This window comes from Camarhynchus parvulus, chromosome 5 (genome assembly GCF_901933205.1).
Source record: "Camarhynchus parvulus chromosome 5, STF_HiC, whole genome shotgun sequence".
Classification (NCBI taxonomy): domain Eukaryota; kingdom Metazoa; phylum Chordata; class Aves; order Passeriformes; family Thraupidae; genus Camarhynchus; species Camarhynchus parvulus.
The window spans coordinates 44,472,745-44,499,754 of NC_044575.1; the positions used below are offsets into that span (position 1 = coordinate 44,472,745).

At 40.0% G+C, this 27,010-nt stretch overlaps 1 protein-coding gene across 7 annotated transcripts in view; it reads right to left on the minus strand.

The window, feature by feature from the left end:
• Positions 1-27,010, minus strand: part of FOXN3 (forkhead box N3) — a 206,839-nt gene that overhangs the window by 18,007 nt on the left and 161,822 nt on the right. For 3 of the 7 annotated variants that reach the window (XM_030949323.1, XM_030949322.1, XM_030949325.1), the window contains exon 5: positions 9,061-9,126. The exons of 2 other annotated variants lie outside the window; for them this stretch is intronic. In XM_030949323.1, coding sequence (XP_030805183.1) covers positions 9,061-9,126 — 66 coding nt within the window. The remainder of the gene's footprint in view (positions 1-9,060; positions 9,127-27,010) is intronic. 2 more of the 7 variants (XM_030949324.1, XM_030949326.1) reach the window with 1 other exon arrangement.

Sequence of the window (27,010 nt, forward strand, 5' to 3'; positions counted from 1 at the left end):
CCAATGCTATTTTCATGGCAAACAATGATAATATGACTTGCCAAAGCCACTGCCTGACCTAGTTGCTGCAGATCATTCCTTGCACAAATGAATCACTTTTGTTTTGCAACTGCTGTTCTGCTGTGAATGCATGCGCTTGGAGTCAAAACCAGCTATGAGCACAGATGTAACTATTTTGTCTACAAAAAGAAACAATGACCCCTTACAGATAAATAGAACACAAGTATTTCACTGCAAGATCACAGTTGACAGCTTTTTATCATCCCAGTTTACTTTCTGAGCAGCAATATCTTGGGCCCCTATCCCTGCAAAACAAAATATTAACTACAAATATGTATTTAGCAAGAAGAGAAAGAGAAGAGGCTAAAAAGACATTATGTCCACAGCAGTAATTAGGCCCTGCCCCTGGCCATGGATGACCCTGCCATGCAGCCTGGCAGCAGTCCCGTGCCTCCTGCACACGGCCGGGTCACAGCCCAGCCTCCCTCACCCAACAGGGGCTGATGCCACTGACACCAAACTCCCAGGTACTGACCACCACAGGCAAGACATTTCACTGGGCTCTTCAGCCTGGCTCTACATCAAAAATTGCAGCTCTGGCCAGCAAGATTTTAGGTTACAGCCGAGTACTTGTTTTCTACCCAGGCACGTTTCTGTACACTGCTCAGCCCAGGGCAGACAGCCGAACAAGGAGCAGAGAAGCACTACTCAGGCACCACCACAGCAAGAGTGTCCTCAGCAAGTCTCAGGATTTTCCTGCTCCACTGTGAGATGCAAGACTACCAAACACAGTTCTAAGTCTAGGCCCTCACCAGGGTCCTACTTGCATGTACTGGCATTTGTTTGCACTGCTGTTATGGCCCTTCAGGCTGGCACAGTCACCTCACCACAGCCTCCACCCAAACTCGCTTCTTTAACATCCACAGCCAGCCAGCTGACACACATTCTATTTTACTAGAAGTCATCACTCACACCGTAACTTCCCCCCATGGGGAATGTCCAAAAAGAGAATGATGATCATTACTCCTTTTATATTATTATAAACACTTTTAAGATAAATGTAAACCATATTGCTTTATATACACCCACAGAATTTAAACAAATTACACAGAGACTAGAAAAATTATTCAGAATCAACACATACACTTTACATGCCCAACTTCAAATACTCACACCCCAAAATACTAGTGTATTCTGAGGCAGAGGAGCATATGCTCAGAAGTATGCTAGTTCTAAGCTGCTAAGGTACACTTCAACTTCCTATAAACATCAAGCCAGATCGACACCTCCCCTCCTGCTGTCCCGGTGCTCACCTTGTTTCACTCCAGACCACACAGATTAGTTCTGGGAAAATAATCTTCTTTCTCCTGCTTGTGAGAGCACATCACTCTCCTGATCAAATCCTGTCACTGTGTAACACCCACTCTTGCTTTTGAGCACCTTTGAAGAACAGGTCAGTTATATTTAGGTGCTTAAGTACGACCTCAAGTGGCTAAAATTACAGAACTTAGTTTATAACAACTTGGGTCAGCTTTCAATGACCAGAATAATTTTAAATAGCATTTTGCTATTTATACCTCCCTACTCTATACACTTTTCCCTTCATTGCTAGTTTATGAGGAATCGATCAAATCTCTTTCACTCAGGGGACAATGCAAGGCTTTCTCTGCTCCAGTGTTCTGGTTTTTAGATACTGTAGAAGAATATTATCATGTTAAAACTCAAAAAGCTGAATTTCTTATTATATTTGTTTCAACAGCGTAACCTTGATATGGTCGAAACACCAGTGTCATGAAAGAAAAGCAGTCTGCTCAAAGATTTGGCTAATCTAAAACACGAAGGTAACAGGTAAATTCAAAGCCACAGATAAATGTGCTGAACAAAGATCAATAAAAAGACATAATTTCAAACAGGCATGGTTATTCCAACAAACTTTTAAGAAGGACAGATTTTATCCTGCACTACATTATATGGTTTCTCTATGTTTACAAAGTCTCATCAAAAGACAGGAACCAAAAGTTTTAACTGAGAAAGATCTGGGAATTTTCTCTTCACTATGATATAAACCATAGTTTTATATTGAAATGCAACATTGATGCATATGCACAGAATGTCAGTTAGCTGTGGATACTGTCTAAATATACATTGTAAAACTTCAAAGCAAACATACTGAAAGTGCTACTGCAAAAAGAGAGCAACAGGCTCCTTGATGCCCAAACTCTTCTTTCCTCAGATTACCTAGTTATTCTGGTCTCCTGGCAGAATTAACTGATGCTTATTTTATTATTTTTCTTCTCCTCTATCCCTTACTGACAACTCCCATTGCTTCTTCAGAACATTCTGTTTGCTTCCTCACCAATTCTCAAAAATTAGCTTCCTGTCTTTCCTTCTTTATCTCTTCTGAGTTTCCTTTTTTCCCTGCACTCCTATGTATGTATCTATACCCATATCTATATCAAATACACTGTCAAGTCTCACAATTTAGGATTTCTATACATTGACACCCTCACTGGAACCCATCTTTCATTTTCCTTGACCCTTTGCAGGTTTGAAAGTCACCGAGTGCCATCCAGGAAACATTCTCTTCAAAAGCTTCATATTTAAAACATTCCCACATTAACACATGCATGCACACACACACACACACACACACACACTCTCTCTCCACATATTCCCTTCAAGAAGTAACAAATATTTGCAAAAAAGAAAAAAAAACAAAAACAAAAAAACCCCTAACCACAGAAGTTTGCTGTCTTATGAAAATATCTCCTAAGAGACAACTTGGTCTCTTCTCCTGCCTATGAAATTCTCTTCAATCATGGCCAGTCTGTGCCCCATGCCACCACTCATCGAAAGGCTTCAATAAGACTATTCAGGCCAGAAGAGGTCTTAACCATGATTCTGTGATTCTAACTTTTCTCTAAAGTACATCACAGCTCTGGATAATGAAATCATCACTCAGAATTCAATAACTATTTCAGCAGTGTTATTGCTACTGATTTTTGGTTTTCTTTCCTCAGACTCTGTGAATTATGATTCAGCACAACCACTACATCACTCAGACAAACAGAAATGTTGTATGCAAGGGATCACTGGAGAAGGACACGTGACTACGTAGTGTATCCTTTCAGGAAATATAGGGAACCACAAAGAAAAAAACCCACAACATCTCAACTTTCTGGTAAATCAGCTTCTGTAGCACTCTAAACCTAAAATAAAAGCAGGATTAAAATATTTCAGTAGTAAAAGGTATTGATTTCTAGTTATCCACATTACCAATGTGCCACCATAAGATTGATCTTTCTTGCTCATTCATCTCTACTTACAACATTTAAAGCATCAAAACTGATCCTTGCAAAAAATAAAATTAATTACTTAATTTTAAAAAGATTATGGATAAACTGCTATTACACTGTCCCTGGTACCCACAGAGTCTTCCAGCCTTTGTGCAGGCTGTATGACAGCTACTTATATTCAAGGAATTATTCCTACATCTTGGTGCTTTTGAAGGGTTATGGATTATTTACTGAAATTATGTGGTGCTTTTATTCCAAAGATACATTTACGCCTTACAAGCTTTAATTACGTTTCAAACCCATACTTTGAGGTGAGATATTTATATTTTAGAGATTGAAGATTCAAGGTGTGGAAGTAAGATAATTTACTCCAAGCCATATCATCAATCAGTGCCAATGTGGATGAACACCTTACAGTCCCGACCTCTCTCTTGTAATGCTTCTTTAACCAACAGTACAGGCAGGTTCCAGGTTCCCAATTCCTAGGCAGAAGTGTGAAATGTAATTTACACCTTTTCTGAGCAAGTGCCCAAAGCCATTTATGTCTGAGAAACTCAGCTCAAGAAAACAATGCAACAAGACCTGTGCATCTCTTTGATGAAGGTTTCCTTTTTCACAAAATGTTCCCAGTGAAACACAGAGAGTCTGAAATGACAAAATCATTATTCACCTTTCAACTTTCATCACTGCTATGTTTTCAAGGGTCTACTCTGTTCTCAGGAAACTTAAACCCAGGAAACACTTTCATTGGAGTGGAGTCAAAGTGTGTACTGAGAATCTGCCCCTCATCTGCTGCATGAATGGGGAAATTATTTTTGGATCTTATGCTGCTCTGGTGGAATTTCACAACCTGAGTAGACTCAGCAGGCTGAGTCTCCACTGGCTAACTCTGGAGTGAAGCAAATGCATCCAATGTCAAAAATCAAGACTGCACCTCTGAAATTCTCCAAGGGGAAAAAATCCTCCCTTTTGTAGAGAATTTTCATGCTAGAGTTAAACAGACAATGAAGTGAATGACATATAGGAGAATACACCATAATCTGAATCCATCAAGGCACTATGTTCACAGTGTTAAAAGGATCCAACAGACGCCCTTCAAAAATCCAGTGTTTTGTAGCCTGTACTCAGGGTCTGTAGGTGGAAAGTAAGTAGAGGGCTACATGATCACTCCACAGCCAGTGCAGGACTACTTTAATCCAGAGCATGCTCTTGTGTGCACATTACCTGAGTAGATTAGTCCAACTATGGACTTCTTTCATCACATCCCTCAACAGACTGCATATCCCTGATCTCTTGCTTGCAGGGGTGTGCAGGTGAAGCAAGCTCAGTTCTGGCTGAGATAACCACCTCATCCAAGATCTTCACAACAGTGTCAGAAAAACCATGTCAGACTGTGTCCTTCCCTGAAGATTTGATTGTCAAACAAACAATGCAGCAATCTGGTAAAATTGAAATGCAAAAGGAGGAGGAAGTAATGGACAGTCACCAGACACACTGACATCCCAAAAACTCGCTAGAAAAGTAAACTAACGTCTTGGTTAAATGTTGGCATGTGAAAGTTAAATGAAGCATAAGCAAGGAGTGAGACTAGTTGTCAATCAAGACAATGAACTGGTAAAAAACATGTTCTTTGTGTGATTTAGGAAACAAACATACACTTCATTAAACTGTCTAGCTCAAGGTAGCCAACACTTAGCAAGCAAGAATGAATAGCATTTACTGCGAAAGGAATTTTAAAGAAGTGGAATGTGTGAGTGTATCCTGTAGGGACAGACTGGTTCTTTGCCTTTTCTGTCATCATACAGCACATGCATTGATCTCAAGGCTCTCTGCCCTGACCCAGCTTCTGTAGCACAGAAGAAATCACTATAGACAAGAGGTACTGAGTTTTGGCTAATATCTGTCAGCTTCAGCTCTTTTCTGCCAAGTTTTCTTTCAGTACAGTTTTTATCAGAATTCTTTATATCAGGCTACAAGAACTGAAAGTAGGAAATTGCTGATGATCTATAGTGGATGGGACATCAGAAGTTGCCAAAAGCAAATGTTTTCTGCCAGATGTGTAACTTTATTCAGCTATCTTATCCCAGGCACAAATTTGATGACATCTGCCCAACTTGTACTTTACAGCTCAAGGACAATTTTATAGCTCTTAAATTCCATACTCTGTAGTCCTTACAAACTGTGAATCTAGGATGCATCCAACAAGCCATTTATTCTAAACAAAAATTGACTGGGGGAGACAAATCTGTCCTGATAATCCTATCACACTCGTACTTTTTCTAAAAATATTATGAGGCGTATGGAGGAAGAAGTAGAAAGTACTTGATAAAAGTAAGCTTTCTTTCCAAATTTATTTCATCCTTTAATGGCTTAATATTGAACGCCAAAGTAAAACAAACCAAAACAAAATCCCAACCAAAATCCAGCAACAGGAAGTTTGAAGAGTATGAAAATGTCTGTTCCTAGTTCTTGCTTTAATATGAAATTGTCAGTAAGAATAGCTTTATGAAACATTTTACTCTCAATGATCTATCATTTTCTGATACTCCAAGTTAGGCTGGAAGCTGTCTCAGTTGTAATAAGTGACTTGTCCATAAGCAGCACAAATAGAACATTACATCTATCAAGTTTCATGTACAATAAAACAACAACAAAACAGCATGTTTATTTTATCCTATTTGGAGAATTTCTGACTGTCATTAAGGCAAATTTCATTGGGGTACAATGTTAGAAGAATAGAGGTAAAGTAGATCTCTTTAGGGAATTACTTGTCCTCCCACCAAACTTACAATATATGTATCTAGTCTGGGTTTTATATGTTTTGAGACTAAGATTAATAAAGACTTCCAAATCAGAGAGACAGTGGTTTCAACTCTGGAAAACCTGATTTTTAAGAAGCACCCAGCAAAACTCAATGCTTGTATCTTCCTAAGTAGCTCTACCACAGCACTTCAGTCTCCTATAAGGAACCACTCACAAAACCAGTGTTGCTAAGTTTTCCAAAGGCCACCAGTTTCTGCCCAACCAACTGAGTAGTGATCAGAGCACTGAAACCAGAAGGTGGATGTCAGAGCTGGGAAGACTCTCAGTTTCCTGGTTTCTACCCAAATCCTTTCTGTGAGTGCTGTTTAATAGCTGTTTGCAGCATTAAACTTTAGGTTGAGCAATGTACTTGCATTTGTGTGCAATTCACAAATTATATAGCAACGGGCAAAGGACTGTGCATGAACTTGGAGCTATGTGTAACAGCACTGAGAAGCTTCTTGAATTAAATCAGTGTTTCCAGGATAATCCCTCTGACCACAGCACTGTTCGCTAGCAGTAGCAGTCATACACCAACACTGTCCCTTCTTTACTCAACCCTCCAGAAAAGCAAGTGGCTCAAAGTTCAAAATGACCTCACCAATTAAGAAGGTGTTGCTACTTACATGCTTCCAGTGACTTGAATCTCAGGAACTCAAACACACTGCAAAGCACCAAAACCTATCTCCCCTTTTAATCATGGCAAAACATCATGGTTTGGCAAGACTCAATGACATGCCCAGGATGCCACACTCTTAGAATGACAGCTAGCAATATTCACTTTCAAGACGTTGGTAAAAACTGAAGTGCTGAATATCTTTTGTTCAAAAAAGCAACTGTACAAAACTAACTCAGGGACTTCACTGATTTAGTACCCATGAGTTCTAAAGTGAGGTTTACCATTTGTTCATCATTCTGTTTTCTTCTGTCCTCTCTCCAAATTAGATTCTCAAGAGGGAAACAGGCCCAAAAATTTGATGCAACTTGCCCAAGACGGCCCAGACAGTACTCAGTGCCTTGCAGGTCAAGATACAGTTTTCAGTGCAAGTCAAATATTTTGGAATTAATATTCATGAACCGACTACTAATAAAAATCCCAAGTATTTGTAACTTGCAATAGCTGCTTCTAAAGGAAGCAGGTGTTTCAATTGCTGTTTCTTTTCAAACACAAACCTACAAAACCTGATGAAACACGACTTCAATAAACTGAAGCAAAAAGTATTAAATCTATGTTCCTACATGCCCTCTCTTAGCATATCACAGTATCTTTCATGCTTGAACTCCTGGTGCCAGCTGGATTGCAGGTTTCAGTAGAAACCTGTACACAGCTGGCTACTTTGAACTTCTGCCTTTCTTTGGTCTGTGAATATACTGCAAGGTGTTAATAATTGAGAAACTGATTTCTGACATTAACACTCTAACTATAATTGCATATTCCTAACTTTTAGTGGCAATGTGAACAATCAGTTTTATGAGTCTATACAGTAAAACCTACACAAACACAAAATAATCCTAATAACAGTATTTTACTCTTTTACTATGCCTTTTTGTTTTTCTGAATGAAAACTAAAGGATGGTGGAATTGGGGTAAATGGTAACCAATGTTTGTCAGATATCATTTCAAGATTTCATATAAAAGCAAAAGCTGATTTTAGAATTCATTTGTGATTGTTAGCAGTGTTTCATACATGAGTGTGGAATTTTAAATATTCATTTAAAACTGTAAAGCTAATTAATCAGTTACAAAGTGTAACCTCCTCTTCCCAATAAAATCTTTCCTTTTTCCTACCTACACGCAGCAGGTATTGCTTGCCCTTTTACCATGCACAGTTCCTGAAAGCTGCTTAGGAGAGGAGGACAAGGACCACTCTTCTCTTTCCAGAACAATTTCTTGGTACACAGTGCTCTCTTGAGAGCAGCTTCTCAAGAAGCATTCCTCTGGCAGGGTCACAAAGCAGGCTGACAATAGCTTTCCTCAGCTGCATGGGAAATGCTTTGATGGTAATTGACTCTCTTCCCCAGGCAAAGTATCAAAGTGCAAATCAAGGCTTCCCCTGGAATTTGGAGTTGGTTGCCCAGGCTAGAACAATAGCAGGGATGCTAGACAGTCTTGGTAATGGTTTCTATTTTAACTTCTGCCTGTATTTTTTAGAGTTGCCTGTCACTTGGCATTACTACTATGCTTGCTGACTAGTGATATATTTGTTTTCTTGGATTCTCTGTTTTTGTGCAGCTGTATTTCACAATGGATTCCTGTAATACCTTCACTGCAAGCTCTGTGGGGCAGGATGGTTCCTGCAGTATTTGCACAGCCCAGTCCAGTGGGGGTCCAGGCCTCTTCAGTGCTCTGTTAATGCACAGCATTAAAACCTCAGGTCTGGTCACAGAACAGGGAGGAGAGCATTCGCAGGAAATGAGACCTCTCTTTGCTCCTTGTCACCTGCTTACCGCCTTGCATCAGTCAGAGAGAAAAAAAAACCCAAAACAGGCAGGATGTGTGCAAGGAAGGAGCTGAAACAGTGCCCAAGTGAATGGAAAGTATCCAGATGGCTGTGGTAACTTACACGATAGGAGTCAAATCAAAACAAAATGAAAACAGAACCATATGCCATGTATCCTTCACTCTCTTGCTCTCTTTCTCTCTCTCCCTGCCTTTCTCCTGGCTGTTGCCCCAGGTCTTTCTATCAGTATGGATAATAGTATGTTACTCATTTAAGTGTATGTCATGAATAACAATAACCTCTCTTTTACATAAGAGATCACAGATTAATATTATTCATGTAACAAATGTAATATGAACCACAAAATTATACTCATGTAAGGGTCAAGGAAGTGCAAGGGTCTACAAGGGAAGTTATATTTCTTTATTACATCCTTTTTATCTGGTATGTTGTATACTTATAAAAGAGAATATTAATTTTATACGTCTATGTTGCTATATGCTATAGAAATATCTACTCACAACCTGCTTGTATCTCAGGGGGAGTATTCAAAAGCATCATGGCAGTGGCAGCATCAATGTCAGGATCTGGAAAAATCAACCAATAAATACATTATTTACAACTGGGCTAATCTTCTCACCCCCATTGCTAAACTACAGGTTTGACCATGTCTCTGAGTGAAAAGGTATGAGAGTTCACCACTCAGAGGGCTTGTTGGCTACACATTAAATGTATCCCCAAACTTGCATGTGATCCCATTGTTACTATTAAACAGAGTGGTGATCTATGTCACTGAGCCATACTTATGCTTGTGTGTGCATGATACCTTTGCTGTTAGCCTCACCAATTCCATGTTTAATTCTGTGGACAGTATTTAGATTTCATTACAAAGGATCTGTAAAAGCAGGAGCAACATCACAATTTGGAAGCAACAGAGAGGGATGAGCTGACAGCTGAGGAGTGGGAAAGCACAAGGAATACCTGAGCAAGTACAGAAGATGACACTTGGTCATTTCTATTTGTCAAGAAAGATTTCAGCAAAGTTTGAGAAAGTGTTGGAAGACAAACTGCTGCAATTAAGAAAAAAAAAGAAACTAGCATTTCATTGAAACACCAATTTATTTGCATTCTTATCCATTGTCACTTTAATATAAGCAAAAATGATCAGCTGGCTGCTGTTATTCTTAAATTGGTTTCTGAATCCATCATGAAAAGTCAGCTGACAGATGGTAAGTTATAGAGACAGAACAAAATATGATCCTTTTATAACTATATTCACTTGCTTCACACACAACAGCTCGGCTGCTATGGAAATGCAGGTATCTATGACAACAGTAAACAACCCCACAACGGCCACTGAATAAGCTGAAAAGAACATCTGCCCCAGCAAAGCGTCCCAGCTGCCCTGGGGCACAACTTGCTAATCGTGCAGTGATGCCGTGTGACAGAGAAAGCCGCCTATGCCATGTCCAAATAAATGAAGTGTGCAATTGAAGCAGACATAAAAACGCACACCCTAGCTGACTGCTGCCTCTGTGCTGCTAAACTGAATGACTAATGAGTATGCATTTGTTGGTTGGGGTTGGGGTTTTTTTCAGCTTGTCAGTATTTATACCAAATTACAGACAAAAAAAATTAATTTACTACTAATAGCTTCATGGCACTTTATTTTGGCTATTATGACAGAAAATTACTTACCACTGTTAAAAATATCTGTATTTTTGATCTTTATATATTTCAAATCTATTCCCAGTAATGTGATGTGGTATAAAGCCCTGTAATACATTAACAACACAAATGACGTAGACGGGATTTCAAAATCTGCTTAAGCCAAACAGAAATTCACTTGACTGCAGAATTAAAAAAGGGACTTTTTATTTGTTTAAGTATGTACTACTTTTCTGTGAGTAGCTGCAAGCACTCTTCTAAAGGTGACTACTCTATTATTTAATTGCTAAAACAGTAAACAGAGAAACAGTGTAGTGGGTGTCAAACTGATGCTGAAGCAGCAGCAGACTTAGTATAAAAGGTGCCTGTGTCTTCTGGACAGGTCAACATTTTCCAAAGAAAAAGCAGCATTATCAACTTCTGTTCATCTTCAAGTCTGAAGATACCTCAAAAGCAGAATTCCTGCTGCAATTATGTATGCTGAAAGTGCCATTTCCCAATAGCATCATTCCCAAATATGTGCCATGTTGCAAGACTGGATCCACACACCACACAGCAAGTGAGTGCTTTCAAACTAAAGAGAAATAATCCATCTAATGTTAAAAAGTAAGACAAAAGAAGCCTGAGAAAACAAATCAAATTCACCAGAATTCTTCCCTCTTTTTCATACCATAAAATTAAGAGATTATTAAAAGTTGAATTTAGCATATCATAATTCATACAGTCATCTTCAGCATTTATTTATTGGCTGTTCCTAAATTTTGCTTTGTTTTAGTTCAGTGGATGACACTGTAACATAATGTGAATTTTGCTGCTGAAAGAATAAAAGGACACTACCAGGAAAAGCACATTTCCTGATGACTTTGGGTTTTGTTTGTGTAATAAACTCTGTGATCTGAGATAAAATTCTGTTGAAAGGTGCATTCATAGCCTTTGGACCACCAACGGTACCACAGTGTTTCTGCAATGACTTAAGACATGAACACAAGCTGCTCACAACACAGGACCGCATCTGCAGCAGCTGTCTCCCCACAGCATAGCCACGTCTCAAAGCCCATCCACGCCTGCTATCTTTCTGTTTCTGCTGGTATATTCTTGAAGAAACTAGACAGCTATTCCATAATGCCTTGGCAGTGGTAAGAGAGCTCAGTGGCATGCATGAATGGCGGTGTCAGTAGCATCCAGGAAAATGTGCTTTTGGTTTTCCTACTGCAAGGAAGAAAGAAAAAGGAGAGATTCATGCACAAGTGAGACAAGGGCTGAGGGCCAGCTCTGTCTGAGCCCACACAAAGAGGCAGATTGAAAAGCTGGCACATTCTTTTGCAGCACTTTCGTCCACAATCTGGAGGCGTTCTCATGAGCAGTGTGTCAAGAAGAGCCAAGAAGTAGCCATGAGGAGCAGCACCAAAGGCATGGGGCTGAAGGGCACCTTTGCTGGGACTGGCACTTCTGGCTTTGGCTCCTGGTCCCCACCAGTGCCCCCACGCTGATGGCCCCTTCCCCACTGCCATCCTTCTGAAGTCTCTTCCACATGGATGCTCCCATTTGTAGCTGTGAGGCCTGACCTTGCTTACTGCTGCATCCCCACCAGTTGGTAGCTGGACCCTGTCCCTTCTACCTGGCCTGTGTTCGTGCAGCTGTGGATTTCAGAACTGAGATCTCTGCCCTACCTGAAGTCTGCCATCAACACAAAGGTTCCTGAAGTTATTAACAGTGGGTGGTTAGTGAAACATGATTGCAGGAACATCTTTCCCTAGGAAACCAGGTTAAAAATAACTACATATAAAGTTTTGGAATATAAAAAATTAAGTATTTAAATGAATGCATTCTGGTTTCTTTTTTTGCTAATTCAAGTAAATGGTGAACTGACTGCATACATGAACTGTTAACTTCTTCTGAGTGGAAAGCAGATGTCCAGCCTTCCCTGTGAAAGAGGGAAGTAAGAAGCAGTGAAGAAAAGGAAGGACTGCAGGTGTTGTACCAAGAAGTAAGAGTATGTCAAAGTCTCCAAGAGGCAACACTGGAGAGTGTTAAGAAAATAATGACAAAAATTGCCAGCAGACATAGTACTTCCTAACAAACAACTGCAGTCTAGCTGTACATTTGGTACTTCACACTGCAGCCTGAGGTTTCCGTGCTTGGTCCCTCACACACCAAGGGTCCATCACAAGGTACCTGGAAGGATCTAGAAGAAGCCTTAAGCACTTAGAAGATCTTGTAAGGCATGAAAGGCATCAAGGGGCTGGATTTCTACTACAGCTGCAGTACCTCCCCTTGCAGTGTTCTGGCCAGCATTGCTCTTAAACACAAAACCTCTTTTCATGAAGATGATACCAACGGTGGTACAAACCTCATGGCAGTTCTGTTTGCTGCATTTTAGATTCATGCCCCTTGTCAGCAGTCTTCAACATGAACACCAAATCTGTAAACAGCACCTAGTTCTTTCAGTGAAAAAGTAACCTACAATGTCTCTCTGGAATTACATCTTCTATACATATTGTCAAGATGTACCTTGAGCCAAACTTTGCTTTGCATGTTATCTGTATAGATCAGAATCTGTCTTGCACAGACATGTGAAGTGGTGAAATGGTAGGCATGAAATATTTAGCATGAGATTACATACAAGCAATGCAGAGGACAGCCCCCAGGTAGCAGACTCTTTATTCTAGAATTCACAAGAAATAATTAAAATCAGTCATGTATCACAGAAAGCCAGATGTGACAGCTGTTCTTTTTTATGTTGTGATCTCTGATCAGAGTTCATTTTATAGAAAGTGATTTATAGTAATTAATATTATTTTGATGCTATTTTAAACTTTGATCAAACCCTTCAAATCCATCCCCTTCCAATTAAATAAAAATTAGGGTAACATAGTGCCTTTTTGGCTGTGCAAAAGGAAATTTATCTTTACAGCCATACCATAAGGTTTTAAAGAAAATAGCAGCTAAAGCAGTTCAAAGCAGCCATGGCCTGAATTTTCCAGCACAGATGCCTAGAGAGAGGCACTTAAGATGCATATTTAGGTATTAAGAAAATGTTACAGCCAACTGACGTAAAAAATGTAGTTAGTAAATAAACTGCACCATCTGTACACTACAACCATTGCTGTGGTATCTCATCAGGAAGGAATTTATAAGATCTTCTTTTAATTTAAAGTTACTACATCTAAAATAGAACTATTTTTGTAAAGTACTTCACTTTACCATTCAGTATGCTAGTTTTTGCCCATTCTACTTCTGCCTCAGCATCCTCCACTGCTTTTTCCCATTTATATGTTCCTAGTGTAGATGGAATGCCTAAAACCTAGTGACACTGTACTCAAAAGGCAGAAGTTCAGATTATTCCTTGTCTACAAATCAGTCTTTTAACCCCCTTCCTGCCTCACTTTCTAGCACAGCCTATTCCTACACTTTTTTTTGTTATTTGATTCTTTGATATTTTCAATTTTCATCAGTAGCAGAATGGTGCAAAAGCAACACTGTCTTCCATCTTTACTTTCAGGCTTATTAAACTGCAAGGGAGCAGAGCAGCTTGCCCCTGTTTAACTTCTCTGTTAACAGATATGTCTTTTCCCTTCCCACATCATGATGGTTAACCTTGGTATGTCAGGTCAAAACCATAGAGAATAATGAACAGAATGGAGGCTTTTTCCCCCCATTTGCTTTTTTTTTTTTCTTTTATATTTTTAATTTATTTTGCCTAATAACAGAATAAGAATGTAGTTAAAATAAAGTTGCAATGTGCAAGACAGAAAGAAATACCTGAAGAGAATTGTAAGTACTGTAACTCTGTCAAACTCCTTCATGTGGGATGCCACTGAGTCCACTTCTGAAGTATTTAAATAAGGTTGAGAAGTTCTCTTAAAATAAGCAGAATACTTGTGGAAGAGTACAACAAACCAGTAGGATTCAGAACCAAGATCTTGGGAAGAAACAAGAAGTTATATTGATATCTCAATATCAGTGCAGGAAAGACCAAGCATGAAAATTCTGGAAACTATACAATAGAGGTCAGGAGGAAGCAATTTGATTAATAATGCCAAGTCACAGTGGAGCATCTCACACTCCTTTAAATACATCTAGTACAAGACACAGAAGAAGGAAGACACAGGTCTAAATGAACTAATAATTTTTCCTATGTAATTTCTGGCACTGCCAAGTAAGCTATGGCACAAGTACCATAAGAGGTCTAATTTTAAAAAATACAGAACATTTCTCCCAGAAACCTTCTTCCTGCTCCTCTTTTTTGTATTGTCATGAAGCAACACATACAATTTCTATTTTCTAACAATACCATTCTATCAGCTCAAAAACTAAACCAAACATACAGTTACAATGTATTCTTGTTAAAAATACTAGCTTTATAAAAAGAACGACAGTAGAAAGAGTTACAGTAGGTCTTATACATGCACTAACTCAAAGAGGTTCATCTATCATTCAGAAAGCTGTGGGAAAACAAAGCATCCTAACTTTTCATCTCAGGAGTAAAGATTGAGATAATTTAACTGTTAAAAGACAGACTCACAATACTGATAGTCATTTTACCAGTGCAAAATAAAAATATTTTAAGAGATACCTGACTAAAGAGAGATGAGATATACATCTTACACATAAAGATGATGCATTATAGCATATATAGCTTAAAAGCAGGTTGGAGATTTTTGCTTTGGTTTTGTTCCTTTATTTTAAATCCTTTTTTTTTCATTTTGATGCACATTACTGGCAAGGCTAACTTTCAGTGCAGAAGGACATGGAAAAAAATCTACCTATCACAAAGGCAACAGTAAAATTTTTTTACTCCATCCAGCCTGTGTGGCTTGGAGTACTGAACAGAGGACATCAGCTAGAGAAAACACTGGCCAGTGAGCTAGCACAGAAGAGAGAAACAATTTGCTGTTCCATCATGTACTTACCTAATTTTTGATCAGGAATTTCAACCATCTTCTTGCCTGATTGCTACAGCTTCAGCTTCTACAGTGGAAGATGTGATTATGAGGGCTGTAACTCCTTGCAGCCTTACAGGTTGCAAACATTTTGTTTTGACTGAAGAATACACATACACATAAACACACATGCTCTTTGTACCCAGTTATGCAGATGTGTGTTATCTCTGGGACATCGAGGTCATCATTGCTCAAGCTTTCATCATGTCCCTGCTGCTAACAATAGGTTTCTCTTTCAGCAAGTGGGAGGATGGCCAGCAGAGGAAGTCCTCTATAAAACTGTGACCAGGAAGCAGTCCTCTATAAAACTCTAACCATTTAAGACCAAATAAACCATACCCTATATTGTCCCACACCAGTGTTTTTCTAAGTACTCATTTCCTTCTCACTGCTACTTCAAAATACATTTGTGTCCACCAGGCCTTGAGAACCGAGTACCTCTTTCAGTCCAGCAAGCACAGGAGGTGCCAGCTGGAGAAGACCCAATGCATTTCCCTTAGCCTGAGTGACCCCTGAGGAAATGTCTTCAGTCCCCCTGCCTCCCTCAACCACTACAGTTTCCTGCAGGCCTGCAGGAAAAGGTGGCTTCTGGGTACTTCCACCACAAGATGAGTCTTCAGGAGGGCTTCATCCAAATGTCCCAATTGTTGGAATGACCATGCCACAATCCACGCCAAGAACAAAGTGAGGGAAGGCCTGGAGAGGTGAACATAAATTCCCCACTGGTTTCAGGATCCAGAAAGCAAAGGGGCAAATATCAGATAAACATGAAAACAACAGTGAGAAGGGTATTTGAGGGATCTGAAGAAAAAAAAAGTTGTTGCTAATGATGAGAAAAAGGTCAGGCATGTGACACTGCCAATGAAAGCAGTGTATATAACATAAGAGCCAAATGCAGTCTAAAACCAACATAAGAGCACAAAGGATGAACAAAAAATCCAGCAGCTAAAATAGCTGTGTGCTAATAACACAGGCAGACTGCCATAATGGAAGAGGAACTCAAAGCACTAGTGCTATTACAGGAAAATTCACAAACAGGGTGGAACAGAATTATTAGTGAAACAGGTGTCAAAAGGCTCGTGCTTTTCAAAGAAAATACAGATTTTATATGGTAGGACACTGTTATGCAATAAAGAAAGAACAGACTTCGGAAATAGAATAGAAAAGAAAATGTTTGGCAATGCTGTGGACAGATGGTCAAAAAGATTTCTAAGAAAGAGACTCTGGGTCTGCTCTTGACTTCTTACACCAGATATAGATCTGGATAGAGCTCTGCATCATTAAAGAAATGGGAATTACGTCAACAAGGGAGACTAACTTCACAGTGCAGATTGGAGAACAAATGCTATTAACCATGGTAAGACCAGTTATTCCTGGATGTGACAGCTGACAAGTTTCTTTATCCATGTTGCTGAATGATCAAGAATAGATTCTATTCCGCTCTTTATGTTAAATAATGAGGACGACTTTGGAACAGGGGACCATGAAGTGATTCAGTTTAGATTAAGTGGGAAGGATAACAGCAAGCCTAATTTCGTTTAAGATCTATTATTTTGAAAGAGCAAGTTCTGATGAACTAAATGCTTCCTGTGGAACTCTGGAAAACAGACCAGACTGAGGAACTCTATACCTCAGCCCGGGGAAAGCTGCAGTTTCTGCAAGTCACTGCACCAAGACCTAGATCAAACCTGTATGTGGAGAAAAGCAGGGAAGATACACTCTTTGAAAATAAAACCACAAAACCCTAAAAAAAAAGCTAGACAACTGAACCAACATGGAAACTGACTTTACAACAGAAAGCAGAGAGCTTGGCTTGCTCAGTTAAGCAAAACAAAGGCAGAGAGGAAGTAAGACTATCAATATGAGGTAAGCATGGGATGCAGGGGCAAAATGCAAGGTAAAAGGACTATTAAGTTGAAAGATAATTTGAGTAAAGCAACACTGGCTGAAGACAAGACTGGCAATCAGAACACTTCTAGTAAACTCTTCTAACAGGAGGTGAAACAAAGCAAAAAGTCTGCACGTGAAGTTTCAGAAGTATTTACAGCGTGTTGCTGCCCACAACGTGATCCAGGGGAAGGGACCCTTTGGAAGCTGCCTTCCAAACTGCTTCTCTAGGGCAGGCAGGTAAGCTCTCTGCAAAGCTGTGACAGAGAGGGAAAGAGCACAAAACAGTCATGAAGAAACTATGCCAGTGAAAGCCTATTTGCACAAAGGCTTAACTACATAAACCTGCAGAAGCACCAGGATGATGTCTGACAAGTACATGGAGATGCTAAGGACTTCTCCAGCTCTGTGGATGATGACTGAGCACTCTGCACAGGGAGTGAAGAGCAGGAATCTAGTATTTAGGGCCTTTTGACTTTTTTGCCAGAGGGCTTCTCTAGTAGGCTGAGGATGAGACTCAGGTCAATGGTAAGGCAGTGCAGAAAATATCAATGCCATTTTTGAAGGATTATTATCATTTTGTATGAAAACAAAAATAGGCTTTGAAGATCCTGAAAGACTCACTGCAGATGTCTACAAGATAACCCATGGAGTAGCAGAATTATTTTCAAATTACAACAGTCTATTGTGAAACCACACTGGCCTGTTCTGGTGAAAACTTCTGGTTAAAGCAACATGGTGAACACAGGCTGAATACTGAATTGACATTACAGTGAAATTAGTCAGCCTTTGGCTGGAGCTTTAACTTAGCTTAAACAGCACACATAAGAACAGGAATTATTTAAAAGAACTGCAACACCATTTGTTTAGACTAAACACTGCTTCCTAATTATCAAAGGGTTTTTTTGTTTCTCACTTCTATACTTCACAAAAGAGATTTCATGGAAGATATGCTGCAAACCTGAAAAAACTTCTCAAAACTTCTAGTTTTCACTTACATTTTCCTTGAATTCAGCTGAATTCCACTAAGCATTTTGCTAATTTGGCACCATCTACACTATATACCAGCAAACATGTAAATTCAATATTGTCATCACTGGCATTTTTACTTACACATTTCAAAAGCAGAGGAAATATGAAATCTTAGGAACTGAAATGTGGTGAGAGAGTAACTCATTTGAGAGTCTAAAGAGCAAGCACTAAGACAACACTTTGCTGCTAAGTCACATTTTCAGGCCCCCTTTGATGCTTCTAACTTGCCAAACTGCTATCATGCAGCTCCTTTCTAGTTAAAATTGTTGAAACAACTTTTTACTATTATCTATTACATTTTGATTAATTTAATTAAAATTAAGGAGACACACAGGATTCCACTTCTGCCAACCTCTGACTTGCTATGAATGATCCTGTTCAAACTCCCTGAATTCTGAATGGCCACTAGCTGACAGGTCAAGTTACCAAAGGAGTAAGAAACGGGCAGAACACAATCAGAACTCTTTTGCAGACCCTTTCAGCTCATCCGCTGAAAGGTGTGAAGAGTATTTACTCCACAAAACAGAGTGGGTAACCTAAGAAGCTCTCATCCCCTTCTCTTTATGCTGAACAAGCACTGATCATGTGTACAGGTCATGCCTAAAATAAGTTGTGGGATGTGGAAGAGGTTTTACAGCGACTTCTGTGAGCCAGAGAGAAGTTTGATAAGAGGATCCATATGAAAGAATAAGATAAGAGGATCCCTGAAAGAATTCTCTGCCAATGTCATTGACATAGAAACCAGGAAAGAAAGAAAGATAAATAAGAGAAACCTGCAACTGCCTATTCCAATGACCACTTTGTTTGTCTCTTGTGACCAATGAGTAAAGTGTAAACTTATGAGTTTTGTAAGAATGTATAAAAAGGGTGAGTGCTATAAGAAAAACGGTTTTGAAGCCTGCTGAAAATGGAGTGTGTTGCTTTGTATTGTCTCCGTCTCAACTATGGCAGTGGGACATCAAAAAATTTAAAAAATAAATGAAATGAAGCTTTATCCAGAAAACAGTGAGAGCTGGCTCTGTAATCCAGGAAATCACTTATAGGTATATATAAGTCAGAAGATGAGCAGCATCCACGGAAGAGGATCAGGGTACCAGCATCCTGCAGGAGTCAGCCCCAGGCTAGAACAGTTGGGCAGCTTAGCTATAGCTCAGGACAGTTTCATAAAGGACTGGTGCTCTCATTAACAACAATCATAAGCATGTTCTGCACAATTCTCACGGGCATACAATGAGGCTGGAGAAGAAAACCCCTTTTAAATGGTGCTAGATCTCATCTCTTTGCAGCCCACCAAAGGCAGCTCCTGACACCAGGCAGCTGTGGCTCTGCTGGGAAGGAACAGTCCTTGCTCCTGCCAAGCGGGGGGCAAGGCAAAAGCTGCCATGAAGAAATATGGAGTTTGCTTTTATTAAGTATTTAGTCATCTTGTCAACTTTGTGCTTACAACCAAATAGAGAAAAAGCCCCACATTTCCTTTTGTACTCCAAAATTTCAAGAAACTCTAGAGAGAGCTGTTTTACTGATTTTAAGCAGCAGTTTCTACAATCCTTGTCAGTGCAACACAAAGGCATCTCTCTGGCCTTTCAGAGGTTCTACTTCATACATGTACATCACACAGTTTGTACTACCCTTGCCAGTGCAAAATCAATTTACTACCATGATCTGTGCAACAGATCTGAGTGTCTGTTGAGAGCAAAATGGGCTGTCTGGGCAAATGAAACTTAATAATGTTGGGTAATCAGATCGATTACAACAAACCAAACCAGAGAGAACACGTTTGCCTTGTCCCTTTCCCTCTCTGTGCACTCATCTTTAATGAGTGCCTGCCCTTTTCTGGGCGTGACACATGGACCCACTACCCCACCACCCCTCTGGACAGAGGCCCTCCCAACGCACACATCTCCTCCCTGGCATGGCCAAGGTGAGCAGTTCTTAAGCTTCCCAGTGTGTCTTTTGAAGATTTCCCTCCCTAGTCCATATCTCCCTGCTTCTCTCCTTCCTGTCTCCAGCAGGGTGCAAGGAAATCTCAAAGGATAAGGGTTGCAAACCTCCAAAAAAGCAAATGCAAAAAGAAAAAAACCTTTTATTTATTTTTCATTTTAGTGCCATCATTTACAGCAAACAGCTGCCCTGCACATAATCAGGAACAGAACTGAAAACATTATAGCAATCCTCTTCTCCTTAAAATACCTGATGCCCTGATTTTGAGACAATTATTCATAAATCTGGAACAATATCTCATCCAGTATAGCAAACATGGCATATTCTATAATGGCATATTCTATGGAATTGTAAGGCTTTTGTTATAAAAGCCACAAATATTATTTCTTTGGGAATATATCAATGAAGATGGGGTTTTTTTATGCAACACTGTCAGTGAAATATTACCGAGTTACAGATCTGATACTTACAGGACTCCTTAGAGTAAAAAAAAACAACAAGTGGTACATTGTGCAGCTAAAATACAGTTATGGAAAATAGTGAAAAGCCTTAAAATGGCTGGGGAGAAGTCATTAGCCACTTGTTTCAAAGAAGACTAAGAGTGGTAATTATGCCTGATTAAAAATCAATGTTGCTAGACCTGATACTGGTTGGAAAAGACCTGGAATTCATAAACCCACAAACTCTTTAGTGCTGTGTATGCACTGAGCTACATCTTCCTTTACCAGAGATCCTTTTAGTTTCAAGGCAAAGTATCTGGGAACATGTTTGAGGTTGGTTTTCATGTCACTACTGGGTATTCTAACAGAAGTGTGAGGATGTATTTGCAATGTAACAAAGAGCTTATTTATAAAGTTAGTTTTAGAAGTGAGAAAACTTTATTTTCTACTTTTGTCAGCCAGCAACATCAAATATGATCTGGCCCTCAATCAGGATAATGCAGCACAGCTTGCTTAGGCTTTTTACTGATGGGACTGTTTGAGATTTCTAGAAAGGATGCTGATGAGTATTAACTATGATGTCTGTCATTTTGTATCTCTGGGTAATAATCCTACAGCTCTATCATTATGATAGCAGACTGTCTCTCAAGAATTTAAACACAGAAATTCTCTCTTTTTTTTCCCAAACTTTTATATTAAGTAGTTTAACAAGGGTATATGCATACATCAAAGAAAAAGAGAATGCATGCAAGTACAAGGTACTGGAGAAAAACAACAAAAGCCAGAAAAGTGAATTTTGCAAAATCTGTGATAACACTCTGGCTGAGCATGTCTACATGAACTCCTTCTTCCTGGTCCTTAAAGCCAAGCCTGCATGGCAAATACTGAAGGACATCACAGCTTTTCAGGGGCACAACTGGAGGAAATATCTTGGAAAGCTTTGACTATTTGGACAACTATTTCAATTTTCCAGGATGGCAACTTAACAGATACATTCATAAGAGCCTCTATAAAAACAGCAGAAAATTTTCTTTTAAATCAGCTGGGGACGTCCTGTCAGAGCGACAAATCTGTTTTTCATTTTAAAGCCATGTAAGTGCATATATTCCAGTCAGAGCAGCAGACACAGTCTAAGTTCACTGCTACAGATGGATGGAGCAGATACTTCTTGCTGTTGTAGCAACACGACACCCAGCAGCTCTGGAAAAATGAAAAGCCCCTAGAGTAGAGGCAGAAGGAATGGCCTGACACAGAAAGGACATTTCTTGGTTCTGTCCCAACTTATCCACCACCACATTTTGACACATCCTCACAGAAATCTGGATTTGCTATAATAGTCCAAAGCACCTGGCTAGAAAGAGATGCAGGACTGCTTCCCATGATGGCTGATGCCATCATCTCCTTGACATGAGATGCACAAATCTGACATCAGCTGACCAAATGCAGAGGGAGCTCCTCCCTGACTCCACAGAGATGTTTGGTGGTCTCCCACCGTGCTCATTTGCATCTGTTCTTCTCAAACGAAGCCTTCCCTGTGCTTTCCCAATGTGGCTAGGGAAGGGCAGCTGATTACCATCACCTCTGAATTTCACAAGCTGGCAAAGCAATGTTCCTTTAAGATACCCCAAAGCACACCCACAGCTACTGCCACAAGTGGCTTGCCATATTCTACCCCACAGAATGCAATCAAAAACACGTTTCTGGTCAAAACCTTTCATAACATTTAAATATCATCCTCTCCAATTTTCTTTCTACTTTCCTGTTCCTCTTGGGCATATATCAGTTCCTTCAGCAGGCTTTTCCCCTTTTTCCACAGGGATAAGATGTGGTACCCCTTGCTATGGTAGCAGAGCTCCTCACACTGGACAGACACATCAACATGCCTTGTCCAAGACTTATCATGGCTGGGGGCTGAGTTTCAGCAGGGCTGGAAACACAACCCTTCTGGGGCAGACAGCCATAGCTGAACACTGAAACACAATGCCTTAATAAGTAGGTCAGCCTGTTCCTATAAAAGCAATGGGTTTAACACCAACCGTGCCTGCCAGTGAGAGTAGGAAGAGACTGCAGTTTCCCCCTGTGTCTCACATTCAGCCCCTCTGAAGCCATGACACTCCTCTGCTGTTACCCTCCTGGCAGCAGGGCTGGGCTCCTGGGGTGCCTGCAGCCCCACTGTACCTTGGCCCACAGCAGCTCCACCTCTGCAGGGCTGCTGTCAGGACTGCTGGAACATTGCACCAGAAAGCAAATTCCAAGAAAGCAAACACTATCACTAGGCAATTGAAATGCAGTTGGTAGCAACAAACAAACCCTCTGCAATGAGGATCTGGGGCTCTGTTCTTGCCAACAGGTTCAACAGGTTTTGCATATTAAGTCATCATTAGATTTATTAGCACCTAAAAGGGAAATGCCACAAAGATCTTGTCACCTGAGGTTTCACATTGTCCCCCTCTTTCCTGCATCCCACCACCCTCCTCCCCTTTCTCTCCCCTTGGCAAGAATGTATTTTCACCCCCTTTTAATTAGTGAAGAACACATTCCCCTCCGTCCAACTGAAACTGCCAAGCCCCCCAACACACAGTGTGGGAAGGGGAGGTGGGGGGCAGCAGCCTGCCTGCAGGGCAGTGGGAGCCTTCTCCCTTTGCAGGAGTTTTAGCTGCACAGTAAAGCAGATCCCAGAGTGATGGGGTGCCCTTGAGGAGCACACCTGGGCTGTCTGCACTCCACAGGCCACTGACCATCCTCTGTGAGTGATCCCACTCCAAACACCCGGGGCTGAACCTTACCTGCACGGCTTCCTCACCGTACCACAGCTAACATGGGAAAGCTCTCCTGAACAGAAGGATCACTGCTTGTAAAGGACACCGGCTCATTTCAATCAAGGCTATGATACACTCTTGTCAATTTCTTTAAATATAGCAGCAGTCAATGGCATTTACTGAAGACAGCACAGAAGACAAGAAAGTTCATTCAAATGTTTCTTCTCTTGGTGAAGCTGCTCACGAGGATGCCTCTGCAAATGGAACTCTATGAATCAGCCCAACATGGCACTGAGTGGATTGCAAGACCACAACACAATGCCCAAATACCATCTGCTCCTCCCATGAGCTTTGTCTTGGAAAGTCTTTAGCTTTTGTAAACAACTGCTGGTCCATTTTATTTTGAGATGCTGCACAATGTAGCAGAACACACAAGCTGACTATAATCAAAAGCTTTATAGTCTGCTAAACTTGTTTTAAATAATACATAAATACCAAAAAAGACACACCGTACTTTTCATCTATTTTCATGCAAACTCAATTCTCTCTGCTTGTTGCATTTTCTGCTTATAGCAATGTGGCTTTAAACCACAGAATAATTAGTATTATTTTCTATTCCCACTTAGCTCTAATCCAGAAACATACACTAGATTTAATTATTGTTTTGGTAGAGTCCACCTATGCAGACAGGCTGTGCTTATATGAATCAACTGCTATCTCTGGATTCAGAGCACTGAAGAGGTTAAAAAAACATAAGGGCACTTGTGTCAGCCCCTCCTTCCTCTCCCCTGCATGTCATCACACTGAAAGGGTTTAAAAGTAAAACATTCCTTCCACATCATATAATCCCGGCATCTGCTGCGTAGCAAATCAAGCTCACCCATTTTTGCTGTTATTCCCAAAAGTAACTATACAGAATTCAGGTCTAGAACTCCATTTTCCACTTCCTGAAGTTTCCTTAGGCACATTAGAAAATGCAGTAAACACAGCTAGTAAATACAAAACAATCTTCTCTGTCTAAGAGCAATTCTGATTGTATTACTTAAGAAAAATAATTTCCTCAGGCTTTTTACTACCTTATTTTATTATACACATGATATAGTATCAATCTACCAACTTCCTTCTGCTGCCCCTGTCTTCAGAAGCCCACAGCTCAACCATGACATTTTGTAGTTCAAATATGAAGCCATTACCAAGATTAAAGCACAGAAGGAATGCAGTTTAGAGAGTGAGTAGGTCACTGTGGTCATGTTTATTATTTAATAACAGTGGGAATAATTCATATCACAGCAACAATTCTCTACCACTCCATTTATCAATTTCAAAGTAAGGTACATCAGACCTCCAAGCAGCGATGGGAAGGCTCAATCCATCTGGACACTCTGTTAAACCCTGTATCCCTACTGAAGAATGAACCCTATAGTAAGATATATGGGAACAATTATTCTTCACCAGTATCTAGGTCTATCAAAGACCAACGGGACTAGATGTAAACCTGTGCCAGAAAAAAACTGGGAGTAGTACAGCCTCAAATTCACATCCTATTTCCAAGCAGACACTGTGGTTCCAGGTAATGTGTTTCATCCTCTCTTCCAAATGGATGAAGCTTAATTCTTCGCCTTGGAACAGGCTGCCTGGCTGGTGTACTCACTCTGCAAGCTTTTTGAGGTGACAACTGCCTCTTACTACATGTGTCTTGGCTGACAACAACTGCTATAGCTGGTCTGTAGTCTACAATTTCTCAGATTTTTAAAATGTGATCGAATATGAAACCTTATGTCCCCACTAACATCTGCCTTGGATCTATCTTCTTTGCAACACAGAACATCAAGCCTGTGCCTCGGTCATCAAGCTAACACAATCATTAATTTGCTTCTTTAACATGCTTTCTTTCACACCCTTGCTATTTGTTAATGTGATTTTCAATACTTATTGAAGGTGCACTGAAACAGAAACAGAAAGGAAGAGATAAGACTAGAATTGAAATTTTTATCACAAGTATTCTTACAAATCTCACAGCTGAGGCATTTTACTTTCAGCTTGCTTCTTCCTACGTGCCTTTATCCTGCAGCCCAAATTACTGATGAACTTTTTAACTGAGTTTCCAAATGCTTACCACTGGGCCAAGGTTTTTGTCTTTTTGTGTGGCTAATATTTTTACATCTATTTGCCTTGTTGCCACTACAAGTAAACAGCACATAAGTGATTTGGGTTCATTCAATAAACTCCAAACTATGAGCCCGACTATTTTGTTTGCTTTAGGGCAAGAGGAGGAAGCAAACAAGAGCTTTGTAAGTGAAGTTGCCCAATATTCTTCTCTCAATTATGGCTGTAAAAAGATATAGAAATGCAAAGTACTCTTTGCAGACAGCATCACTTCATCCTGATGCAACTTCTCTCAATTCACTTTAATTTGATTCTGCCTCTAGAAGTGGTATAACTTTGATACCTACCATGGTTTTTTAAATCAGACAGATTGTTTTCAACTCAGCAGGACAATCTAACAAAAGTAAGTTCCATTTACTTTAGAGTATTTTCTTAAAAGGAGAGATGGAAGCTCACAAGAGCAAACCCTGAGGCTGTAACCAGTTCTCTGGGTATCTAATGCCATCTTCTCATTTGTATCATGTGATCAATTTCCAGTGCTGACATTGTTCAATACTTTGAGGACTTCTCCACTAAGGTGGAAAAGCTACTTTAAATGGTCTAATAAGCCCCATGAAAATAATTATTTAATTGCTTGCCAAGGATGTACTAATGCATAATAATTCTGCAGTATAGCTGCAGCAGGCGATCTGGCTTATGGCAGTTCAGCTGCAGTCTGAAATAGGTAATGCTTTCAAGCTAACTTTGCTGCTCCACACCTTCATGGCAGCAATTTGAAGACTTTGTACTCAATGCAAAAAAGCCAAACAAAACTAACACAAAAAATTCCCAACAAAACCAGAAAAACAACCCCAACCCAAACCAACCAACCAACCAACCAACCAACCAACCAACCAACCAACCAACCAACCAACCAACACAATCCAAAAGAGCCCACTGGAATCAACAGGTTCTTTAATAAAATAAACACATTTTGAAACTTTCAAAATTCATTCAGCTTCTTTCCAGGCTGGCTCTGGCAACTAAATAAGTGCAACACAAATCCACATTATGGCAAAAGGCCAAAGTAACATCACAGCTAGGAATTCCTTTTCTTTAGAAGTCCACCCAACTGCATGAATAAGATTCGTAATTCCTAAAATGGGCTTTAAACCCCAAATATTTCCTGCATCTTCACTCAAAGGGAACTCTCAAAAAATCCTGCAAGGAGCAGAGTCCAAGAGCAAGGGACACAGAGAAGCTTAACTCACTTGGCTCCTTCAGCAGAGATGGAGCATTCCCCCCTTTTAGCTGTTCCCTAAGCACCACTGGCATTGGCACAAAACTGAATTGAGTAACATCACGATGGGATGCAAAACCCCACGGCCACTAACACACAACTATCAGTGAGCTCCTAATGGTGCCTTATTAATCCAGTCTTTATTTAACCTAGCCTCAAAAACAGTTGCTGCACATATACAATTAAAAATTAATTACAATGAAAAAACCATCGTTGGGATTATTGTTGTGGGGGTAAGAATGGAGGAACAAAAGAAACAGAGTGGAAACATGGAGAGTATGAGAAAAAACCAAAATGATGTTGTCTCAAAGGCCCAAGAAATTCTGATCAACTGGTCAGGCAAATACCAAAATGTACCACTGATACAAGATTCACAGACATCAAGGGAGGAGAGAAATTTGCACCTCTGTAAGCTG